At 35.6% G+C, this 26,276-nt stretch overlaps 1 protein-coding gene and 1 pseudogene across 2 annotated transcripts; both read left to right on the forward strand.

Annotated features, from left to right (window-relative positions):
- Positions 1-14,938: 14,938 nt before the first annotated feature.
- Positions 14,939-16,530, forward strand: LOC143602059 (WUSCHEL-related homeobox 2-like). Its single transcript, XM_077079304.1, has 2 exons — positions 14,939-15,272; positions 15,908-16,530. The coding sequence occupies exons 1-2, from the start codon at positions 14,939-14,941 to the stop codon at positions 16,237-16,239; spliced, it is 666 nt and encodes a 221-aa protein (XP_076935419.1). The 3' UTR covers positions 16,240-16,530.
- Positions 16,531-20,005: 3,475 nt separating this feature from the next.
- Positions 20,006-25,559, forward strand: LOC143602060 (heat shock cognate 70 kDa protein-like; annotated as a pseudogene). Its single transcript, XR_013147760.1, has 3 exons — positions 20,006-20,454; positions 20,691-21,929; positions 25,049-25,559. The product of XR_013147760.1 is annotated as a heat shock cognate 70 kDa protein-like (transcript).
- The last annotated feature ends 717 nt before the right edge of the window (positions 25,560-26,276 follow it).

Here is a 26,276-nt window from a genome sequence, read left to right on the forward strand (position 1 = left end):
ACTTCTGTATTACTTACTCAACTTTATGTTGATCAAACTATATTTTTATGCGTGTTAAGGTTTGCTAGTTGAAAATTTTGAAGTTCGAAAAGCCATTTATTTTAACTTTAGGTTGTTGAAGAAATAAACAAATTATTTGGATAGTATTTGTTATGGATTTTGTGATGTATTTAGATTATATGAAGTTAATGATTAGTTATTGTCATTGTTATTAATAGTGTCTCGTGAGCTACTGTGCAATTAGTTGCGCAACGGCATATTTCGTCGTAGGTTGGGGTGTGACAGCCGATTGTTGTCGATTAATCCCCATTTGTCCAAATTCTGGCAAAATTGAAAATTTTGTACATATGGAATACATATGTATATTTGAAAATTTACATATATATTCCAATCCGATTGATCCTTATTAATTCCGATTAATCATTAGTCACTACCCACCGTTCAACTAGCGCCTAGCGATTTAAGCATTCATGTTCAATGTGATGTCTTCCTAAGTTCTAACAAGTAAAAAAGATTAGTTGCAAACGAAAGAAAATATAAAAAAGAAAGCTAAATTTATTTTAGTTTATAGAATATAGTAACTCTTATAAATTTCAAGGACAACAACATGAATTTGATAAAAACTAATATTGGTTATTTGAACATTTGTATTAAACACACACACACAAACCAACCCATCAAAGGGTCGAACTTGAGATTTACAATTTCACACCCGACCAATACTTACCACCACACCAATTGAATTCTTTATTAAAAGCTCATTTGTGTTTTTATATATATTAAAATCACTTGCGTTAAGAAATACTAATAATTAATGTTAGTGGAGATAATGATGTACAAAAGATGAAGCAAATGTTACAACACTATGATACACAACTCTTTCAAAATTATCTAATATATATAAAATACAAGTTGTTGGGTTTTAACAAGATTATCAAAGTAATATAAACCCATTTATATGAAAAACTTAGCGGATAATAAAGTTTTAAATCTTGTTAATTTGATTAATATAAAAACCGATTTTATATAAAACCCAATGCCTGGATCCATATACGAAACACATGTTATCAAAACAACCATAGGGTGTTTTAGCATACTACCTTTCAAGATGCTAAAAGAGATGAAAAGGATGAAGAATGAACGGCTAGTCTTCAAAGGAGAAGAACCTCAAGCTTGTATACCCTTCAAGCTTCCAACAAAGCACCCTTGGTTGCTAGGATTTACACTATAAAACTCCTCGTTCAACCCCTTTTTGCCCGAAAATAATAGAGAGAAAAAGAAGAGTTTACTTGCAATCTTGTGTTGAATGAGAGAGAGAGAGAGTCTAAAAGATCAATGCACATTTTCTATATAGCCAATTATCTCTCCTGCATGTTCTTAAAAGAGCAAGATAATAAATAGATGAGAGAGAAATATTTTTCCCTCCCGAACATTTAAACTCTTTCAAATTAATTACTTGTGTTATATATTTGTTACATAACATATTGTAAGTAACATGCATCATGTTATTTAACCAACATAAATAACATATTCTCTCAAAATACAAATTATCCATATAATTTATTTATTACACAAGTGCAAATATTTAGAAACTCATTTTCTAAATATCGTGAGTGTTGATATTTATTTGTTAGATCATATCTTAAAACAAATATCGTGGGTGTTTGTCTAGCTTGTTATTGGGTATGACCCGATTTGGATCATAACGTACTAGCCACATCAACTCTAATATGTGTCTTGGGTAGACCGATTCCAACACAAGTTTGGTGCCGCTAAACATCTTATTGGGCCAATTGGCGGTTCGGTATTGGGGCATGGTTTTTTTTTTGTTTTTGTTTTTTTTTGTTTTTGTTATTTAGTTTCGTTATCGTAACGAACATAACTGAAACCGAAAATTAAATTTGTGTCGACTCACCGCCACAACACCCAAGAATGACAACACTCAGGTTTTACCGACTCACAACCGTAACACCCGGATTTTACCGACTCTTTTATTTAGTTCTAGTATCGTAATAAACGTAACCTCCGACCGAATTTGCGCTGACTTACCACAACAACGCCCGAAACCGACATTGCTCGGGCTTTCTTAACCCTTTTGTTTTAGTTCTGGTACCGTTAACCGAGACCGACCAAATTTGCGTCGACTTATCGCTGCAACGCCCGGAACCGATAACGCTCGGGTTTACCATCGCTCGAGTTTTACGAATTTAACGCCCGTGACCGATAACTTGACCTTGTTCTTTTAGTTCCGGAACCATACAGAACAAGAACGAACCAACCGAATTTGCGTTGACTCACCACCGTGACACTCGGGACCAACAACGCTCAAGTCTTACGAACGCATGAGATTTACCGACTCACCGCCACAGGCCCGAGAATAACAACGCTCAGTTTTACCGAAAGTAAAAACGTTGTTTTAAATTTATCTGTTATATATTAATTTGATGAATTAATTTTTCGAGTTTGAACGCTTGGATTTTACCAATGTCGTTAATATCATACCGTAAAGAACACATCGTGACATGTACATGAACACATTCCCGACGCAATACGCCAGGTAAAACACTAGTTGTATATATATAGTTGATATTTCGCGTCTTAAAAAATAAGTCTATATTTAGTTGATAAGTTTTTAGTGTCATTTTTGCGTTAATTGTTTTGACTCTTGCCCTGTTTTGCTTATTAATGACATTATTATCGTTATACATTTATTTTATTAGCCTACAATTTTTATTAGTTTAGCATTAAAGGGTATTTGACCTAATGTTATTAAGGTATTGAATAAGATTTTATTTTTATAATAGGAGATTGAATTTCATGGTGATTAAAAAAAAACTATAAAAAATAAGTTAAGAAGTTATGTTTCAATTTTAAGAAAAAAAAAGGTTCAAAAGACAGAAATAGTTTAATGTTAACTTGTTGTTGCCTAGCAGGTGAATATTCGGTCCATCTTGCAGAATGCTTTTGTGGACGTGGAAGCCGCGGTTATGACGTTGGCGTGTGACGATGAAAAGCACATATCACATATGCCCTTTCATTTATTTTCCTTTTGCTTTTATAATATTAAAAATACATAAAAATATATAGACTTTTGTTTGTTCTACCTGTCCTATATATGTTTAAGCAAGTGTGTTTTTGCATCTATAATATAATAATATATATAAATGAAAACATAAAAATCCTACGTGTCGCGATGTGGTCGCTCCCCTTTTTTTGGAGTCACCAGATTTGCTTGATTTTTAAATAGATGCTTCTCATGCATTTGATCCGAATTCATGGGTATGAGTTTTACCAAACCCAGATATTCCTTAAACGGGTTATAACATCTCATAAATATAAAATTACTCTCATCAAATTATTGATGTAAAAATCCTATAAAATAGGATATACTAAAAATTAATATCTTATTTATTTTTAAAAAGATATATATATTATTTAAATTAAAAAACCAATTTGATAGTAAAAAAAATAAATGGGTCTTGGGTCTCATCAAACCATAAGTATATTATTAACTTTCATAAATATTATTTATAATTAAAAAACCAATTTTATAGTAAAAAAATTAACGGGTCTTGGATCTCATCAAAACCATATAGTTTTTAAACCGAGTTATAAAATCTCATTTATTTGTCAAACAATTTATCATCAAACCATAATATATTATTAACTTTCATATAATAAAAAAATATAAATACAAAAAATAAATAAATATTAAAACAAATAATATAAAACAACCCCGTAATACGGGGGATAAAAACTAGTTACATATATTTATTTCCTAATTGTCCAAATACTTTTTATTTAATTTTAATCGAAACTAGTAGAAGCTCACCGCCGTTACGGTGACGCACTGATATAAATATGGTTGGTATTGGTTAAACTCGTTATGGCCTGACACTAAATTCCAAAAATAAAAATATATATATGTAAAAGCCCAAAATAGTATCGATACACTTATGACTTACACGAAGTCAGTCGATATTGGATAGCTTCATTATGATATCGGCATTAAAGCAAAAAAAGTTTTCTCAAAACGAAAAGATAACAAAAAGGTATATTTAAAAAAATCGGTAAAACCCTCCGGCCATTACGGCGTCTAGTCGATATGAATTCAGCATTGGTTAATTCGTAAAAGAAACATATCTAAAACAAAAAAAAACATCAAAGATCGGTAAACCCAGGCAGTCATTCAGTCGGTGTTAGATAGATTCGTCACGATACTAGAATTAAACCTAAAAAATAAATTCATTAAATGATCATAATTAAAAACAAAAAAACAACAAAAATTTGTAAACCCCGAATGTCGTGTCTCCTAGACGACGTGAACTTGATCACTATCATTTAAGTCGTTATGATAGTGAAACTAAACAAAAAAACGGATTCTTAAAATAAACATATTTAAAACTAACAAAAAAAAAAAGGGAAAAAAAGCTAAACAACAAAATAATTCAAATATAATATTCCGAAAATGTTTGCGGCGCCAAATCCGATTTTTGTCTATATAGTATAATAATATTTAACATGAATTATCAGAATGTAATGTCAAATAAGCTTGTTAATAGCAACTTAAGCTACTTTCATTTAGGGGTGCAAATGAGCCGAGCTGCTCGTAAGCTACGGATTGGCTTGTTAAAAAGCTCGATCGAGTCGAGCTTTATCAAGCCCGAGCTCGAGCTTAAAAATAAGACCGTTTAATAAACAAGTCCGAGCACGAGCTTTACTTATCGAGTTCGAGCTGGCTCGTGAGCTTAAACGAGCTTGCCATTTATATAATTTTTTTTATAATATATATTTTTAAGAATTGTTAATTAATAAATATAATGCTATGAAAAAATAAATAACAATAACTAAATTATGTATATATATATTATTTTATAAATAAAATTATAATATAAAAAATATATAAATAACTATAATTATATAAAAAAAATAATTGATAAATAGTAAACGAGCCGAGCCCGAGCTTCAAAATTCATTCACGAGCCTTGCTCAAGCTCGAGCTCTGTGTAAGTTAAACGAGCCGAGCCCGAGCCTAGTCGAGCTCGGGCTCGGCTCGTTTGCACCCCTACTTTCATTTACAACTCAACTATTCATTTAAATTCTACATTTTGTTACGTTCATTCATTTACGTTCGTTCTTTAACATGTTCATGTAATTTATTTGTAAATAGTACCAATTCGCCGGAGCATCATTTACATATTTGGTTGTTTATGTGCATTGTGGTAGTTTGAGTTTGTTCAAATATTAATGAACGGGCATAGGAGACACTCATTATTTTAGCAAACAAGAAAATCCATTCATTTAAGTCTTGTTTATTTTTTCAATTTAAACTAAATGAACGAGCATGAATGAGTTGGAAAAGAAAGTAATAATGAACAAGTCGTCTGATTTCTTTTATAAAATGACCTGGTTTTGACCTTGTATGATAATATAGCATAGTATGATATGGTCGTTTTTGTAATATATCCCTCTGGTTCAAAACTAGACGGAAACCTAGGCCTAATTATATATTCATTTAATTAAATGTAATTAATATGACTGGTTTGGATTTACATATATTACTGGGCCAGTATCCAACATTGTTGAGATATATCTGGATAGAAAAGCCCAAGATTCCATAGGTAGCAACTAGCAATAGCATGCATATTGCATAAATCATTTTAATACCGATCCAAGTAATGAACATAGATTTAGTCCCGTGGTAATTTTGTTAAAGTGTTTATGGTTAGATGTAAAAAATACCGGTTAACCACTTTTTGGAGTATCAATTACTAATCGTAACTGGTTATTGATGGTTACGGTTAGCAACCGGTATCTAGGCTTGAAAAATGAAAACACTCAATTGTAACCGGTTTCGATTATTAACCTAATTGTCTAACCTACACCGATTAAAATAATCTGTTATATATATATATATATATAATTAACTACTAAAATGTATAACGACCTCACTTTACTAAAATAATAAAAAGGAAAGTAATGAGAAACTTAGATATATAAAAACAAAACCAACAATAAACTTTATTCGATAGAAAATTATCATTATTTGTTTTCGCCACATCCTCCTCGTCTATAATTTCCCACTCCGGAGCCTTTGCCTTTATTTTTGGTTTCACCGTCTTGCAATGTCGTTTTGCTAAATGAACTCGTAAAGTGGAGTTTGTAGGGTCCCGTTTTGTTAATTAGTCTTTTGTATTCACTCGAACTATTCACGATGTATATAAGTTAGCTTGTTGATTTCTTTGTTGTATGTTTGGGCCCGAGGCCTTGTAAACAATAGCCCATTGGGCCGTAATTATATAAGAGAGCATGACATGGCTTCACCTATAAAAGGTGAAGCATGCACATGCTACAATCAACATTTTGCAAATTTTATCCTCTCACCAACTCTCTTCACTCCCTCTCAACCTTCCCTCTTTGGGTAATAAAAAAACCAAACAAGATCCGAGATCTCGGTTCCTCACTAGTGATTCCCGCTAGCTAGTGTTAAGATTTATTCAAAAACACTAGTTGTTTGTTGTTTGATCCGTCCATAGGACCTACAGAGTTGGACGTGGCTTTAAGGAACACTTTATATTTTTTTGTAACAAGCCATTTCAATGTCGTCTGGCATTTGACACAAGTCAAACTTTGTGAAGATTTCAGGGTTCCTCTTTATTTCAAATATCAAAACAAAACTAGCATACTTAGATGGAGGGCTAAAATGGTAAGAATGCCACATTCGAAGCCTTGGCCATACCGGTGAAAACAAACTCACAAGAACACATAACAATTTCATGCGGATTGAATTTTATGTAGATTAGCAAATACAATATGGCATGGCATAGACAGTTGGTGTAGGTTATAAATAATACCCCCCAAAACACACCCCAACCCAGTACGTCTTTACTGTCCAACTAGGTTATTGACTCGTGCACGACACTGGCGGAAATAGAGAAATTGTTAAGTAAACACATTTATAATTTCAAACGACAAGTTATTTTTAAATATTTTTTTGACACAAAATATGATTTCTAATTGCAATTCATATTCGTACGCAAACAAAGTATTGAAAGACATAAACTGACAATAAATAACTTTACATAGTAGAATGTTTAAAAAGAAAATATAAAAGTTTAAAGCATAAATGTCACACCCCAACTTTGGGCCTAGAACCGTGACCACAAGTTGGTACCTATTTTGTAAATATATCAGAGTTTATGGGTTAATTTAGCGGAAAACTTTAGGCTTAAAATATTTAATTTACATTGAAAATTTACTCGGACATAAATACCCGAGTATTTAGTTACAAAATATTTGTTTATATTACAAGGATTTCATTTATCAAAATTGAGTGATCTTGTAACGCGAGTTTCTATCTTCTTGATGACTATAATCCTTGTTATTACTTACTAATACTTAGTTACCTGCAATGGATGGAAAATACGTCATCTATGTGCTAGTGAACACATATTACTCTAAAATAATTAAACTTTGGTTACAATACAAATGTAGTTTTCTGTACAAGCTCAGCGGAAATGTCTACTATTCCCGGGATTTTGTACCACTGCCATACACACACAATTCAAGAGTTCTCTGGGAGCCGTTGCCCAATTGAGAACTGGTTATGACTGATTCTAGCATGTTGCTTTGTTTAGTTATGTTTGGATTCATACACATGTGCAATCGGTTTGAGTTGTTTTTATTTTCTAATATGTATTATAACGTTTTAGAGATCACGTAATCTCATGTAAACGTTGACTTACTCTTTAAGATAAACAATTTTTCATTTTATAGAGTTTAAATATGTTTTGATTGTTTAAAATGGTTTAACGTGTTCACCTGTACCGTCAGTGTGCGTTTGAAAACCTTCTTGATTGAGAATGATATTGACCTATACATAAATAGGTTCTTATAAATATTTGGATGGTGTTTCTTGATTAAGCCATTGCCCTTGAGCTTAACCTTGATAAAGTTTTCAACTTTGTCTTTGAAAGAAAATATTTGTTTTAATGTGACGTTTGATATATCATGCTTTGGCTTAATAGGTTCTAACACGTTGGTGAGTTTCTCTAGGTAAGTAAATGGGTCTCGCGGTTAATTGGGATTTATACGAATTACTTTCCTTTTGCAATAAACTCACTACTAGTGATAGACCCTTAAAGTTACTACATGCCCGTCAAAATATAACTTTGTTAACATTACTTCGTCAAGAAGTAACGTTTATGAAAACCCTTTGCGAATGTTATAAAATCTTTTCAAGGATAAAGGCCATAGCCTTGTCTAATGTTTAAGCTATAACTTAAATAACTTAAACATAATTCCTACCTTAATGTGAGCACTCGGAATGCTAATAATAAGATAAAGGAGAAGAAAATCGTTGGTAGGGTTGTAATAAAAACGGTTGCGCTTTAGCAAATAGAATGTCGGTTAGTCGTAGCAATCGGACACGCTTCCCTAGGTTAAGTGTGTGTGAATGAAGGTGAGATTTTGGATGAAGAGGCTAGATCCCGTATCCCCCCTATTTATTAGGTGACAACTAACTCCTTCGCGCAGCACGAAAGAGCTTGGTCTTGATCTTAGTGTCGCGCGAAGCGTGGTTTTGCCACGGGTTGAAATGTGGCCTGTACCATCGTGCCACATGTTGACACGTGGTTGGACACGTGTCTCTGATTACTTAGCAAGGTTTCGCGTAGCTCTAAGATCTCCTTTTGTCCGTTCGCGTAGTTCTAAGGAGTCCTTAAGTCAGTTACTGTTTGTTGATCTTAGCGTAGCTCGAACATCGTTAAGCTTAAATCTTAGCGCCACACGAAGATCCTGAAGTTCAGGTTTTTCATTTTTAGTCCTTGAATTTTATTGGTTTGACATTTTTGGTTTATTCTATAATGGATTTTTACGTGGTGTTACAATAAACTTTAAAAAAGAATATTAACAGAAATCAAACTAACTTCAATAATATTAGTCTGGAAAGCAAGCAAATCAGAAAGTAAACATTTAGGAAAGATTCCCGGTAAACATCCAAGAATGATTCGGGTTTCTTTTCTTCTTGGACTGGGAACACAGTTGATGACATAAATCAATCATACAACAATCTAACAAACATAGTGATTAACTGGCTACGAAAGCTATTTTTACATTTCATGTGAAAAGTCTTGCAACCTAATAAACTGAAGCATGTCCAAAGTGCATATAAGAACATAACCAAATCGAACCTTTTAAAATGACATGTTTTGACAAGAATCAAATCGTTACGTTTTTAGAATGACCCAATTTTAACCCGAACCAAATCGATATGATTTTATAAAGACTCTTTGAAACCCGAACGAAATCAATACCTTTTAATATTGACTCGTTGACCAGAACTAAACTGATACCCTTTTAAAATGGCCAATTTTGACCCGAGCTAAAGTAAATCGAAACATTTCTAGAATGACCCATTTTCATAAATGAAAATTGAAATAATACAATTGAAGACTAAAAAAATGAAGGGTGACACATACAACATTCTTAGCTTTTGAAATCTTTTCTACCAAATGCGAATTTATTATTATTGATTATAAAGATCCAAAAAAATATAAAATAAAGTTTCTATAACTTCAACCCACTTGAAAGTTGAAACTCATGTGAACCTATCACGTAATTTGTGAACTCTTCATATTCTTTCATTTTTCAATTGACAATAAAACCAAACAGCAAACAAACTAAATACAAATTTAAACGAAACTAAATGGAAAAAAACTAAAACAAAACCAAAACTAAATCCGAAAACCTAAATAAAACCAAATACCAATAAAACTAAACAAAAATCAAAATGAAACTGAAAACTAAAACCGAACCAAAAACAAAAACTGGAAAAACCAAAACGAAAAACCAAATAAAGTTAAACCCACCTAAAACGAAACGAAAACAAAATCAAACCAAAACGAAACTGAAACGAAACAAATTTATAAAAACTAAAATCGAACAAAAACCAAAAACTGAAATAAAACCAAAATAAAAAATAACTATCATGAAACTTTGAAAAGACTAACTCAAACTAATTAAGGAACACATGTATCATTAATAGTATATTGGATTAAAATATTTGAATATATTTAGGTTAAATGTAATTTAATATAGTTTTGAATTATTTTATTAACCATAAGTTATAAAAATACATGTTATTTATAAAAGTAGTTATTACTTTAATAGTATAGTAGATATAGAATGAATGCTCACAATTTTGTAATCATAACAACACAAGATAAGCTAACTTAAGCCATATTCTACATTACATGTTAATGTATTCGAAGAACACGACATGACAGGATCTTCAGCTACAAAATCATCCCCTTGTTTAAGATAATAAAATACATAATTGCACTATCTAGCTTCTTGATAGAGAGTTTGTAAATTGTAGAAGTTTGAATTTAAAATTTTCTAAGATCAATTTATTTTTTTGTGATGTTCTGTATCTAGCTCTTTGCCAGGGACTAGGGAGATTGTAATTCTTTTATAAACCATATGTAGTGGAAATCCCTTAAAACGAGTACCCCATCTTCCTTTGTTCCTTACCATTGGCTCAAACTCCTCTTGACCCCACCTTCCTCTTCATCAAGCGTTTTGTACAAAAAGTCAAGAGACTTTTTAAAGGCCAAAACACCCCCAAAATAATCCGGGAACGGTGTTCCCGACGTTTTAAGGAAAAATGCCCAATAGACAGCGGCCACTACGGAGAATAAAAATAACTCAACAAGAAAAAGGAAAATTAAAAAAAAATAACATTGGCGCTTGTTGTTGAATTGCATTGCAACCAAGTGTGCTTTAAACACCAGGGATATTAATGTGGGAGAGTTGGGTTGTGCGGTATGTGATATGGAACCAGAAACTACACAACATTTATTTATGCATTATAAAGACATAAAGAGCATTTGGGCAACTGTTTTCGATTGGGTGAAGCTACCTCAGATGGCTGATTTTGAATCGATAGAAGAGATTATGGATTATCCGAGTAAAATCATTAAATGTAAAGAGAAGTGTTGGGCGGTTCAGTCTATTTTGGTGACGAGATGCTGGATGATTTGGTTGTTAAGGAATGATGTCCTCTTTAATAGCGCGCACACCCCCAAGATGGTGTTTGAAATCAAATCGGTGTCCTCCTTATGGGTCAAACAAAGGAGCAAAAAGCTTAGTCTCAACTCGGAGAAATGGTGTCAGTTTAATTTCGTTAACTTCTCTTTATAAACTTTGTTGTTTAGCCTTTTCATTTTTTTCTTTTTTCGGACTACTTGTCTTTTGTAAGTGCTTACTCTTTGAGTTTTTTTTTTATATACTTGGCTTTTAAAAAACAAAATAAAAAAGAAATGAGACCAAGCGTGGAAAACAACATAAAAAGCAAGGCATTCATTTATCGGGATTTCAAATTTCTCCAAAACACTAAGTGCCTATGATTAATAAATTCAAGTTCATTTGCTTCTACATTTTCCCATGGCAGTGTGCGACTTTCCCAACTAATACACACGCGCGCTTCATAACTATAACTAAATCACGGCCCCATTGTTAAATAGGTTGTAGTTTAATTTAGTTTATTTGTTAATTTTAAAAATAAAAATAGCTATGATAATTCATATAAACATTTGGTGTCGGTTATCACCTTTTGTTAAATGGAAAATGCTTACATCGTATGACAATTTGTGTTTGTATCATGATAATTTGATGTTTAAGTTGTGCTTGTTATGGTATAACTTCTCGGGCATTAAACCCCCTCCATGCCAAGAGCCACCGCCATGTCCGCATACCGCCCTCCTCGTTTCCCTTCGTTCGTCGTTACCACCAGAGCTAACGCCAACCAATGATACCTGAAAACGCTGGCATGCTTTAATGCCGGCCAGCCTGCAAAAGTGTTGCCTTGATGGATATAAACACCGGTGGAGTTAAAACCACAACAAGCGGACTTATAAGTCAAAAACATTTAGACGCGGTAGCTATATATAATAGGTGATTTATATATCCAACTTTTATTTCAATTTTTTTATTGATTTAGAGTCAGAGAGATCTGTACAGTAATGAAAGATTTTCAATTCACAAAAGAGAAAGTACGAAATGCTTATTTTATGTCACCACAATAATTAATTAATACATTTAAGAGAAAAGAAATCTAAAAACAGTCATTAATTTTCCAGTCATGTAGCAATAAGATACGTGACTTTATAATCGGTTATATATTTTTGATTCTGTATATAACTTTTCTTCAAATAAATCCACATCTAAATATATGTCAATCTTCTACCCGTGTATCACTAAACCGTCATTTAGTGGTAGGCTTTTTAGAACGGCTAGCTCACAAACACCCTCTAAACTTAATCTATAATTTATTATCAATATCGACCATATAACTAAACATAACCACTTAGTAAGAATTAGAAGCACATATACTAAGTATACGCTAGACTACAAGCCCTTTAATAGTTGATGTAGCAACCCAACATGATTCATTATGTACATGATATATATAGTCTCACCAATTAGTCATTTTCTTCGTTTACCATCCATATTATATATTCCTCGAAAAAAATTTACTTAATATCGCATTTATCCTATAAAAAGATTATAATTAAATCTAGTCATTAAAAAAATTTATAAATAAATCTTTACTTATTTATATGTAATATAGGATTGTTTTGATATATCCTTCTTCATAAACTTTTAAAATCGTATAACCTAATCGTTAAAATTAAGTATAATAATGGTTCTTGTATACATATTTTACGTATTCGGTTCTAATTAAACGTTAGAAATTACGGATTTGCTCACTAGTGTTTACTCATGATTAACAAAAATGGTTATCGTTTCTTTTGATCGGTTTTGTTTAATTGTCAGTTCCGACAAACCTCAACTCCCATAACTCATCCACCCTCAACCTTGACAAAGTCACGCTAGTTTTTATAGTTTCTAAATAGTTTAGGCATATTATCTTTTTGTACCAAGTCTCTAATTTCTCATATTTAGAAAGAAAATCCGTAAAACAAGCTTACACAAGAACCTTTCGCTACCTTGTATTACAGACTATGATTTTCAACAATAATCGGCATCTTCAAAACGAATGTTCGATCTTTAAGAGGATATTACAGACGATTTTATGACAACAATATGGTTTATATGGAATGGAAGCTAGGTAAGTAATAACCAACTTTTTAACGGTAGAACAAAACGACCACAGAGGATTTTGAGGGTGATCAAACCGAACAATTTTCTTTGAATCAAACATAGGGTGGATATGCTACTAATAAATTGGAATAATCAGTGTTAATTTATTTTCTAGTTGTAATTTCATATTGTATCATCCAACATCTTGTTTTTTTTATAAAATCTCAACATTCAAGAAAAGAAAAAGAACTTTTTTTTTCTAATTTCTACCGTAAGTGTACTTTTCTTTTTAACGAACAACGGGTCATTTAAATAGGCTACTGGTTAAATTCACCATATCGAGATAAACTCCTGTTTTGATCCAAGGAAAGCCCTCACCTAATATCAACGCTCATAAACACTCACCAGATGACACGATATTAGTGCGGTGAGTTAAATATTATAAATATGAAACTAAATAAGTATACAATTTTTATAGATAAATACAACATTGCATCTTTAAAATTATAATATTAAAATGTAGTCATTTACATTGCAAATTTGAAACACGAGTGTGTAAAGAAGTTTAAGGCAATATTTAGGTTGTAAAAACCAAAAGATTTGATGGAAAGAACAAGTGACAAATGGAGAGTGACGATTCCTTAAACCCACCTCCAAACAGTCACCTCGTCCTCACCCGATCACCTTCTTCAATTCCCGATATCATGCCTATTATGCCCCTACTTCCTTTTCTCTCCTCTTTCATTTCCAAGGCGCCAACCTTGTACACTAATGTAGGGATGCTTTCGTCTTTTTACGTCCTCTACTCACCATGATTTCTGCACCAAACGTACTCTCTCTTTCTCTCTCTAGTTATTTATAGGTTCAAACGGTTTAAGGTATCAATGTCATTTCATAATACGCACCACCCCTTGTATTTTTAAGCACTTAACACTTTAACCCTTAAATACTCTCAACAAGTACGATATCACGGTTTAAAATAGGTTTCTCTAGTCAAAACCCTTACTGACTGAACCTTCTAAGTTCTAAACCAACCTTAAATAAACCGACCAATATATTAAAAAAAAACTCAACGTATAAAATTTAATATAAAAAATTGCAATAACCTTTTTATATATTTTGATTAACAAATAATCAAAGGTATATCTATTAACTTAGTGGATTTCGTGTTAACACTTTTTTAACCTTTTTCTTTCATGAACTCTAATATTTAAAAGGTAAAAAGTTCGCTTTTTAAAACTTTACAATTTTATCAACCTTCGAAGATCTAATCCATGTAAAACGAAAAAACAAAACACTTAATTAACATCGAACCGAATTAACTGTTCTGACTGACCCAACCAACCCGGCCTGCTCACTTATGTTTTTTTAAAGAAATTTTTTGATAGGAAATAATTTTCATAGAAACATCCAAACGATTTACAATGAAGTGACAACAAATCGGCTAAAAGTCCTTTAAAACCGACCGATCCGGAAAGTAAACATCTTATGTATATTAGTAAACATTTTTTGGTTAATCAACTAAGAAAGCCCGAAGTCTTTCAAACTCTATAAAATGCAAATTTCAATCGTGAAAAAAAAACGAACAAACGAAGTTCCCATATGATATTAGTAGATTTTAAAACATTTGTTACGTTTAATCAAATTAGAGACTCAAAGCGCATGAAATTGAAAGTTAAGGGGGGCTAAAATATAACTTATCATAAATGATCCCAACATACGAGCCCCCTATAAATCCTATATAATAATAAACAATAGTAGAAAGAAAGCTCATGCAAAACAGAATACAAACAATCACACTCTTTTTTAGGTCTTACTCCCTCCAATCCAGATAATGGACGGCGGTAACATCACACAAGAGGCCCCAGCAGGGACACCGGTGGCGGGTAGGTGGAATCCAACGAAAGAACAGATAACCATGCTGGAGAATTTGTACAGGCAAGGGTTGAGAACACCAACGGCCCAACAGATTCAGGAGATAACTGGTACGTTGCAAACGTATGGACACATTGAAGGTAAGAATGTGTTTTATTGGTTTCAGAATCATAAGGCTAGACAAAGACAAAAGGAGAAACAAGATCATTTGTTATTGTTCCGGCAGTACAACCACCATCACAGCCAACGTCATCTTCAACCGCCGTTCATTCATTTATCTCAGCCGCCAAACGGTTTGTATTTCAATACAATCTTTTACTTTTTTTATATACATTTATATTTTTTGTGAACGGCAAAGTAATAATATAAAAAAAACCTAGCTAGCTAGAAATTACAAATAAAATAGATGACTAAATTTTATTCTATTCTTCACCCGATGAACGAGTTTGCCTAATTGTTTTTAAAAGTATCATCCACAAATTTTTATAGTTTTTAAAAAGTCTTTTTGTTTCGAGCCCTCCAAATGCTTCATATTGTGACTTAGATGAGACTTTGCCGCATTGTTCTTAAATGTTTTCTATAACTTCATTGTTAACTATCTTTTTAATATTTTTAGTTGCAACATTTTTTAAACAAGGTAATAATATAAAAACAACGGAGTTTGAAGTTACAAGTTACAAGTAATAATTAACTTCTAGTTAAATCATTAAGTTATCTTATGTTCTTCACTCAAATGAACAAGTTCACTTCATGTCTCCAACAATCGTGTCCGTTGCCTTTTTATTGTTATTAAAAGTTTATCATTTCTTGCCATCCAAATACACAATATCGTCTAATTAAGACGAAACTTTGTCACAATTTTCTGTAAACTTTTTTTCAATTTGTTTTCTACATCTTCATTGTTAACCTTTTTTTATGTATTTTTTAGTTGTCTACGAGCCATGCTACATCCAACAGAATAATATAGGGCTTTATGTTCAACAACCACAAGCCATATCACCAAGGCCAGTTATGCCGCAAAACACAGTTGCGGTGGCCGGAGGAAGTAACATAATAAGCAGTGAGCAGGATAATATTGTTACTGGCATAAACAACAGGCATCAAGAAACACTGGATCTGTTTCCAATGCACCCAACTGGGATTCTGCAGAAACCAGTGGAAACTACAGGCAATGGAAGTACTTGTCATGCATCACGTGCTTGTACATCCAGCTTATCTGGAGGTGCGGTAGATCGGGTGTACTTTGACTTTTTCTGTTGATGTACAGTGACTGAGTTATTGGAGAGTCAAAATTCTTCTTCACTAACATGCATGCAAGAATTGGGTGGCTGGCTGGCTGTACTTTGACTTATTGTGGTGTTTTTCTGTTTTTATGGTTTAAATTGTTATAAAAAATTATGGGTGGTATTCAAATATGGCAATTCTTTTTGGTTTTGGCAACAATTGGTTCTGTAACAACTGCAAAAGTACAAACTATAGTTGTGTTTGTCACATTCGTTGGATGTTTGGCAACGTTGGAAAGACTTTTTAAATTCTGTTGTTGGTATTGTCCAGTCATCATAGGAGTGATAATTGATTAGTATAGAGAGGTCTTTAGTTATACATATATAAAATTTAGTGGTTTAAATACAATAACTCATTTCCCTGTTTTTTTTATTTTATAAAAAAAATATTTTAAAACTTTGAGAATTTATAAACTTATGTAATGGAAATATGATGTTTAACATCATCCTATTAAAATATCATGGGTTGAAAAGCAAAATGTTAATTTAAAGTAGTTTAAATAATTACTTTTTTTACTTAGCAAATGATAATAATGTCATTGGAAATGGAATCCATCTGTATAGTTTATTAATATTAGTTGTGTGCATTTAAAGGCAAATTTAAAAATTGAATAATAAATTTTGAAAATGAATATTCGTAATGACACAAACAAAAAATTAAATATTGACACTTTAATGGAGCGGATGGAGTATAACATATATATTTTTAAACAAAAGACCCATCATCATTTTGGTGTGGTGGTTAGAGAGGTCGTTCCTAAGACTTACTTCATGGTAAGGGGTCCGAGTTCTATAAGCGTGAATATTGCTAACACCCCTTATTAGATTAGGTGTGTTTTTCATTTAACAAAAAGTTAATCAAAAGATAATCGTATGCTATATCTTGATCGATTTCAATGTCTTAAGTTGCTATCGTATCAATTTGGTCTGGTAGCTTTCATTCAAGCTTATAACCTTAATTATTGATGGTTAATTAATTGAGTAATTTCTGATCGATCTTCTTTATTTTAACATGATTATATGCATATAAAATGCCCCAATTTAGGTCTAGTGAGTTCTTGAATATTGTTATAAGCAAGTGGTTATTCAAATCATATGATAGTACGTACTACAACAAAGTCTTTTATTTTTCAGGCTAGTGGCACCACCTAGCTAACCCATAGTATAGTACTAACAAGAGGACTTCAAATTTCAGTTGAATTTTGAAGATCGAGTTTGGTTTCATTCGACTCTCTCAATCCTTTTTAGTGATTGGAAAACAATCTCTTTGGTAAGTCCTAAATTTTCAATCTTTTCCATTTTAGGTCATTAAACAAGGAAATAGATTTATTATGAATTTCCATAAATTAAAACCTCCTAAGATGTCAAAGAACTTATAATCACGAGTAAAAAAAAATAAAATAAACATACAATCCAATAATACGTATCGTGAAATATATCATGATAGTAGGTTTTTGGTAGAATTTGGACCATGCATAAACCAAATTTGTGGGAATTTAGGAAAGCTAAGAAGTATAATTAAGATTAGAGTTTATTGATCATGAAAGTGACTATGAGTTTGATTACTAAATTCAAGTTAATTTGCTTCTACATTTTCCCATAACGGTGTGCAACTTTCCCAACTAATTAATACACACGCACGCTTCATAATTAAATCACGGCCCCATTGTTAAATAGGTTGTAGTTTAATTTTAGTTTATTTATTTCTCAGTATACAAAGTAGCATATCCACAACTCAAGACTCAAGAGGGCTGCGCAACAAAAAAACATTAATTACAAACTCATTGTTAAATAGGTTGATCAGTACCCAACTAATCAAGAGATGGAGTAATACCAAATAAGCAAGGGCACCTCGCCTGATACAAGTGGTCACCCACAATTCTTTAGAACCACACCAACAGACTCCAGCAATGTGAAATGTTTAGGGAGACTTGGATCGATAGGCGAAAACCCATGTAGCAAAACCGCCATGATTCATATAAAAATTTGATGTAGGTTAACACCACTTTTTAGTGAAAAGTCGATCATCCTAGATTGTATGACAATTTTGTTTTTGTATCATGATAATTTGATGTTTAAAAGCCAAAAACATTTGACCGTTTGTACGTAGCTATATAAAAGGTGATTTATACTTCCAGACAATTTAGTGTAGACGTTTGTCAATCCTAAGATGAAGTTTCCTAAGCTAATGTCATACGGTAAAGATTCTTGCCTTTGGATGTGAAGACCATGGTTTAAAAACACGGCATGAGAATAGTTTTCTCTCAAAGTAGAAATAGACTAGATGGGTGAGTTTTTTCTAATTAAAATTTTAAGCAATGAACATTTTAAAGAATTTTAAAGGGTTGGTATATATATCAATAAGATTATAAACTTATTTACCTTTTAATGCTTATGCATTTAAATTGAACGTTTATAGGCAAGGCAACTCTTATGAGAGAATGAATGGAACAATTAAGGGTATGGGCTCGAAAGAAATCAAAATATACTAATAAGACTTACAACTTCTTAAACTAGATGTAAAATAAATTATCTTTGCCCGTAGGGTTCTTAGTACTTTATCTTCAAGTTTGATCCGTTGATTTTCAAGCTTTAGCATACAAATTGAAAGAGCCATGAAGTTATAAGAAGCTAAAAGATGAAGATTCAACACTTAAATTTCAGGTTTCTTGATCTACCTATTCGTTCAATCCACTCGGCCGCATTCGATTAGCATTTCGGTTATGTAGATTGGTAAACAATCCTACAAATTTACGAATATCGGTCCACCACCCGATATCATATTTTCGGTCCCTACTCCCCACATGCTTATAAAAATATTCCCGAACCTTGGCCCAAAAAACTCGACGTCTTTGAAAGTCGGCTACAAAATAAATAACAAAAAAATGTAATAATTGCATACAAAACTAAAAAGATATATTAAAAAAATAAAATTCGCAAAATAATTTACCCGCGTTCCGATCTAGGGATATTTCAATCCAAGCAGTTGCCAATGCGAGTTTATCTTCTTTAGACCACGGAGTAGCCTTCCGCTTAACCGGTGCCGATGAACCATCCGCTTCTCCGGTTTTCTTCCCCTTACCTTTGTGGGATCGTTTTCGGGTTTAGCCGGCTCTGGTTTCGGCTCCGGTTGTGTTTTCGAGACCGAATATTCGGATTGTGACATATCGGAGTAGATGAAAGCTTGAAACGATTTGTCGCCCAAGTAGTTCAATCCTTCGGAAAATTGAGGGTCGTTGATATTGATATTACTGAAACCCGACTGGTTATAAATTTGAGAAATTTAGAGTGGTTTTTTAAATTAGTAGAGAAAAATGGAGTGATATTGATGTGTTATTTTTATAAAATGAGGTTGTTATTTGTAGCGGAAGTGGTAGAGTTTGTAATTAATTTTTTTTTAAATATTACCTCAAACGGCTACTTTTATCCACCCCATGCTGCCCCACGGCTCTTTGAGCCCCGTGGTCCGGCTCGCCCCGGCCATTCGCGACCCCGATCACGAAATTGTGGTAGTGGTGCGCGTGGTCGTCACGTCGCTCGCGCCCCAGGGTCCGCGCCCCACTACCCTCAGCCTAATTAATTACCTGTTTTATTTAGATTTTTTAACGACTCGTGTATTTTAGTTTAAAATTATGTCGTGTAATGATCTTATTTTATTACACGGAATTAAATAATTAGAAAATATACATCAAAGAACTTTTCTAGATTGTCCTGAAAGTTAATCATACATGAAATAGTAAAGAGAAGAGTCTCGAACCAACCAGGTGTGGCAAAGAAGAACCTTAACACTTGTAAATAAAATCAACTTATAATTTTAAAACAAGATATATCTAGCACATTCCGGACATAACCCTTTCCCCTTATAAAACCACCCAACTAACCAACTCCTCTTCATCAAGAAAATTTGAGAAAAAACAAACATTCTTACAACCAACTTTCTGCAAAAGATTTTGTTTTCGTCAGTATTTGCTATTGGTGATCAGAAACATGTCTGGGAAAGGTGAAGGACCAGCGATCGGAATCGATCTTGGAACCACGTACTCGTGTGTGGCAACATGACCGTGTGGAGATCATTGCTAATGATCAAGGCAACCGGACCAGTCCTTCTTATGTTGCTTTTACGGACACCGAGCGCCTCATCGAGATGCTGCCAAGAATCAGGTCGCCATGAATCCAACTAACACTGTCTTCGGTAAGCACTCAATTCATTGCTTAGTTTTATAAAATTAATTAAAGCATTCAACAAGAGTAATTATTATTAATAATCCTGACAATACAGAATTACTAATCTTGTCTATGTTATAGACTACTTAATTGTTTTTTTAGAGTTAAATTGGAAAACTTATGTTTCAAAACAGAACAGAATTATATTTGATAATTGGTGAAGTATAATATTCTGATGTTTATTATATTATGGTTTATATGCAGATGCTAAGCGTTTGATCGGGAGGAGATTCTCTGATCCATCAGCGCAGAGTGACATGAAGCACTGGCCGTTCAAAGTCGTGCCCGGCCCAGCCGACAAACCCATGATCGTGGTCTCATACAAAGGCGAAGAGAAGCAGTTCTCAGCTGAAGAAATATCCTCCATGGTCCCTGCCTACTTCAACGACTCCCAGCGCCAGGCCACCAAGGACACTGGCGTCATCTCCGGGCTTAACGTCATGAGAATCATCAACGAGCCTACTGCGGCCGCCATTGCCTACGGGCTGGACAAGAAGGCTTCAAGCGTGGGCGAGAAGAACGTCTTGATTTTCGACTTGGGAGGAGGCACGTTCGACGTCTCTCTGCTCACCATTGAAGAGGGTATTTTTGAAGTGAAGGCCACCGCTGGAGACACGCATTTGGGCGGTGAAGATTTTGATAACAGGATGGTTAACCACTTCGTCCAGGAGTTTAAGAGGAAGAACAAGAAGGATATTAGCGGGAATGCAAGAGCTTTGAGGAGGCTGAGGACCGCGTGTGAAAGGGCAAAGAGGACTCTTTCATCCACGGCTCAAACCACCATTGAGATTGATTCTCTATATGAAGGAATCGACTTCTACTCCACCATTACACGCGCACGGTTTGAAGAGCTGAACATGGATCTGTTCAGAAAGTGTATGGAGCCGGTGGAGAAGTGTTTGAGAGACGCCAAGATGAATAAGAGCAATGTGCACGACGTGGTTCTTGTGGGCGGTTCTACTCGAATCCCCAAAGTTCAACAGCTGTTGCAAGACTTCTTCAACGGGAAAGAGCTCTGCAAGAGCATCAACCCTGATGAGGCTGTGGCATACGGTGCGGCGGTTCAAGCAGCCATTTTGAGCGGGGAAGGCAATCAGAAAGTGCAAGATCTGCTTTTGTTGGACGTGACGCCTCTGTCTCTTGGACTGGAGACCGCGGGTGGTGTTATGACGGTGTTAATCCCACGAAACACCACCATTCCCACCAAGAAAGAGCAGGTGTTCTCGACCTACTCGGATAACCAGCCAAAGGTTTTGATCCAGGTTTATGAGGGAGAAAGAACACGAAACCAAAGATAACAATTTGCTTGGGAAGTTTGAGCTCTCCGGGATCCCACCGGCTCCTCGTGGAGTTCCGCGGATCAACGTGTGTTTCGACATCGATGCCAATGGTATTCTAAACGTCTCAGCAGAAGACAAAACAACTGGGCAAAAGAATAAAATTACCATTACTGAAGAAACGTGGATCGACTTACTAGTAGACGATCAACTTTCCTCGGGTATGAGTGTGCTATATCACCGATGGTTTTCCGGAGTATGAATTCTTCCACCTACAAAACGAGCAGCACCGTGAACTTACCCCTCAGAAAGGGACAGAGGGGTTCTCTTTGGGGTAACCCTCCGGTGTGAGAATAATATATTGTAGGAGAAGATAATAATAATCTGAAAGTGAGTAAGGATTTACAGTGTATTTTCTTGCTTACCTCCCCTTGTGGAGGTGGTGTGTTATTTATAGTGTTAGGGTTTCCAATGATTGGGCTCAGATCCCATTAGGGCCTTTTTGGCCTCCTCCTATTGCTTCGCGCCACGTGTCCTTAGGACACCTGGTGCTTTTTCATTGATTATTCTCTGACCAAGGTATTTCACCTGACCCATGTGCAATCACGTGGTAGCACATGGGTTTTGCTGAGCTGTCCACCTTTCATTGGCAGCTGTCAACATCAGCATATTCTTTATTCCTTAAAGAATACCTTCTGGAAGGTTGTCTGATGAGCACAATCATGGTTGTCCTTATCCTGATTTGGATAAGGACGTGGTTGATTGTGTGCATGTGTGATATGCGCCTATCCTGGGGATGCGCGAGGTCTTTTCTTTATTCTCACGCGCAGATGTTTCATGCGCAGATGTGATATGCGCAAGCATATGTAATATGCGTGAGCATATGTGATATGCGCCACGCGCAGATGTGATATGCATGAGCATATATGATGCGTGAGCATATGTGATATGCGCCACACGCAGATGCGCCACGCGCAGATGTGATATGCGTGCGCATATATGATGCGCGAGCATATGTGATACGCGTGAGCATATGTGATATGCGCCATGCGCATAGGTTTTGGCTTTGTGTCTTCATGACATCCTGATTTCAAGCCTCTTGTCTATATCTTGTGGGTTGACCCGCCCCGCTTGATGTTAAGGCGGGTGCATACCTCTTCAAGCCCCCCCAGTCTAATGTGTGTCTTGTCTCGCGCGAGCGAGGTAAGACAGATATTAGACTTAATAGTTTGCTCTTTTAATAGGGTTTGTCTTTTCTTTTTTATTTCTCATATGTGCGTTGCGCGAAATTTATCCTTTTGGTTGAAATGAATCGTCCATGTACGTGGTTGGTTGGTGCTGACGTGCGTCAGAGATGGAGACGTTATGTGTCAGACTTTTCGTGTGCTCGAGGTACTACAGTGGCCTTTCATGTCTCCTCACTCAGTGTCAGGAACACGTGTCGCGCTCATGTTGGCCTGCACCTGCGAGTGGGGACGCGTGAGCGTAACTCTGATCAGTACCTGTTTCTTTCTCTCTCTTGGGCCTATAAAAGCAAGCCTTTTGAGTGGTTTTTCTTCATCTTCATTGTTATTTCAGAGCTCTTTCTCCTTCAATTTTTATTCCGATTAAGAGCCTTTGTCTTTTGCTTCCAGATTTCCGTGCTTAAAGTAACTGCTGTTTGATTCACAATTGTATGTCTGATAACCCAGACACCACAATTTCCCCCAGCAAACGCCGTGTAAAATCGTTAGTTATGTCCACTTTGAAGAAGACCGGCAAGGGTAAACGGGCTGCCGAAGCCTCGTCGGAGGAGGTGGGGAAGAACAAAACAGTGAAAAGTTGGGATGAGATTCCCTGCAAATTGAAACAGTCTGATTACGACAATCTTGTCGCCTCTCAGGGTTTTCTCCCTGAGTACGGCTGTCTGCTCCCGGCGGCCGGGCAAACGGCGGCAGATCCGCCCACCGGCTATATCTCTTTATACTCTCACTTTTTCACTCACTGTAACCTTCGTCTCCCGATGACAAGGTTTATGGGTGCGCTCCTTCAGTTTTATGGGATTCACATATCCCAAGTCCATCATTGTGGACTAGTGCGCATGACTCATTTTGAGTTCATGTGCAAAGCTCAGCGCGAGGAGCCCACCCCTCGGCGCTTTCAATATTTTTACAAGCCAAAAATCCAAGATTCTTGGTTCTCCTTCATACCGCGCAGTCAGAAGGTTAAATGCTGCACTGTTTCCTTCAAAAGCCTTCATGACTGGTCTGAAAATTTTTTTTATATTAAGGCTGGTGTGATTCCCATCCGCATGACCATGCGCGCGATTACTTCTGCGCCCGCGGATGAGAATGTTCTTAAGAACCCAACGGGCGCATGGGTTAACAAGTTAACTGCTGAACCATCCCCCGCCAAGAATATTTGCGAGGAGGCGCTGGTGGGGGTTGGTATGAGCAAGAGGTGGGCCGACAGCGCGACTGAGCCTGTCGTCCAAGTTGATGGCTTAGGTGAGTTATTTAGCTCATTGCATTATTTCTGCGCGAATATAATTCGTTTTGCTGATATCATTTGTCTTGTTTTATGCAGTAAGCAAGGAATACGTCCACGCCGCCTATGACGAGCATATGGAGGGTGGCTCTGTCGCGCTGAGCGCTGGGGAAGTTGCTTTTCCCGATCGCTTCGATGATATGTTCATCCCTGTCGATTTAGAATTTTGCTTTGACAGCGATGCGCCTGGTAAGCCTTTGTACTTATGCTTAGGCCTTTAGAATACCAAATTTGGTTAACATTTCTATTGCACGTATTGTAGATGCGCTCGAGAATTATGAGTTGGAGCTTGCGGAAGAGGAGGTGGAGGAAGAAGCTGAGGCGCCACAACTCAAGCGCAAAGCTAAAGGCAAAACTGGCGCAGGGGCCAGTAAAAAACAGAAGAAAAATGATGCCCCTGTTGCCCAGGATCCTCCTACCCAAGCGAAGGGACTTGAGAAAACCAAGGGATTTACCTCCAAGTTTTTCTCGTCTTCTTTGCCTCGAGGTGTGGGCAATCCTCCTGTCCACACGAGGTATGGTGCTGCCACCTCATCTCTTCGCGCGGCGGACAAGGGAAGCGGCGCTGCGCCTGCTGTTTCATCTTCTCCAACAGGTATACTTTGTTTATATTTTGTGGTTTTATGAGCGTGATTCCGATAGAGTTATTAATGAAGCTTTGTTCACTCAAATGTTTGTAAGCCGAAGTTATTAATGAAGCTTTGCTCTTCATCCGTGGAAACATCGTCATGGATCAGGTCAGATCCATCTCATGTTTCGACAATTACCAATGACAAGGGACGGCTGTCAAAGGAAGATATTGAGAAGATGATACAAGAGGCAGAGAAATACAAGGCGGAGGATGAAGAGCACAAGAAGAAGATGGAAGCAAAGAACGCATTGGAGAACTATGCATACAACATGAGGAACACCATAAAGGATGAGAAGATAAGCTCGAAGCTGCCTGCGGATGACAAGAAGAAGGTGGAGGATGCTGTTGAGGAGGCGATCCAGTGGCTCGATGGGAACCAGTTGGCGGAGGTGGAGGAGTTCGAGGATAAGATGAAGGAGCTAGAAGGTATCTGCAACCCGATAATTGCAAAAATGTATCACGGCGGTGCTGGTGGGCCGGACATGGGTGAGGATGGCCCTTCAGCTGGCGGCGGAAGTGGTGGCGCTGGACCAAAGATCGAAGAGGTCGACTAAGATTTTTGATATTTTTTTGGAGTTGAGCATGTTCTACTTTAGTTTCTGTTATAGTTTTTGAGGAAATGAAAAGTTGTATGGCTTAATGTTTTAGTATCTTAATTATTAAGGATAATCATAATTAACTACTTTTCATGTATATTTCATTTGTATTTTTAGATATTATTAAAGTTTGTTATTGACTCCCATAATTATAGTCTAGATCAACTCCTTTCTATTAGAGTTTCTGTTGTAAATGGCTTATTCAATAAACCATTATATGGTATCAAGAGCTTCTACACTCAAACAAGTTATGATCCTCCTGTCAATTTTTAATTTTTTTTTCACCATGGCATCAACACCAATCATCCAAATCACTGCATCCACTAATTTTACCACCATACTCACTAATGATAACTTTACCGTCTGGCGTAAAGTAGTATACTCCACCTTTCGGGATGGATTTGGTTCACTTCGTCACCGGATCAAAACCCGTTCCGGCGGAATTCCTAGACTCCGAAGGTACAAAACCAAACCCAGAATTTTACCCCTGGTACCGCCAAGATCAAGTAATTCTAGCAGCCCTTCTCGGCAGTTGCTCGCCAACGATTCAGCCGATAATTGCGTCCACAGACACCTCGCGTGATACCTGGATTCTCTTAACAACCAGCTTTGCAAACTCGTCTCGGTCCAGAATCATATCTCTCAAGACCAAGCTTGCTTCCAATCCGAAAGGAACTCGTCCGGTAGCCGAATATCTTCGTGAGATGAAGTCGATAGCCGATGAACTTGCTTTGGTTCAAGAACCCATCAAGGATGAAGA

The sequence above is a fragment of the Bidens hawaiensis genome, unplaced genomic scaffold, assembly GCF_021521415.1.
Source record: "Bidens hawaiensis isolate Kalapana, Puna unplaced genomic scaffold, B.hawaiensis_p1.1 tig00057861_1, whole genome shotgun sequence".
NCBI lineage: Eukaryota > Viridiplantae > Streptophyta > Magnoliopsida > Asterales > Asteraceae > Bidens > Bidens hawaiensis.

What these genes read in the sequence shown, in the direction of transcription:
- LOC143602059 (XM_077079304.1), top strand. Translation starts at nt 14,939, where the DNA reads ATGGACGGCGGTAACATCACACAAGAGGCCCCAGCAGGGACACCGGTG. An exon ending in TTTATCTCAGCCGCCAAACG is followed by an intron (nt 15,273 to 15,907) that starts GTTTGTATTTCA and finishes TGTATTTTTTAG; the next exon opens with TTGTCTACGAGCCATGCTAC.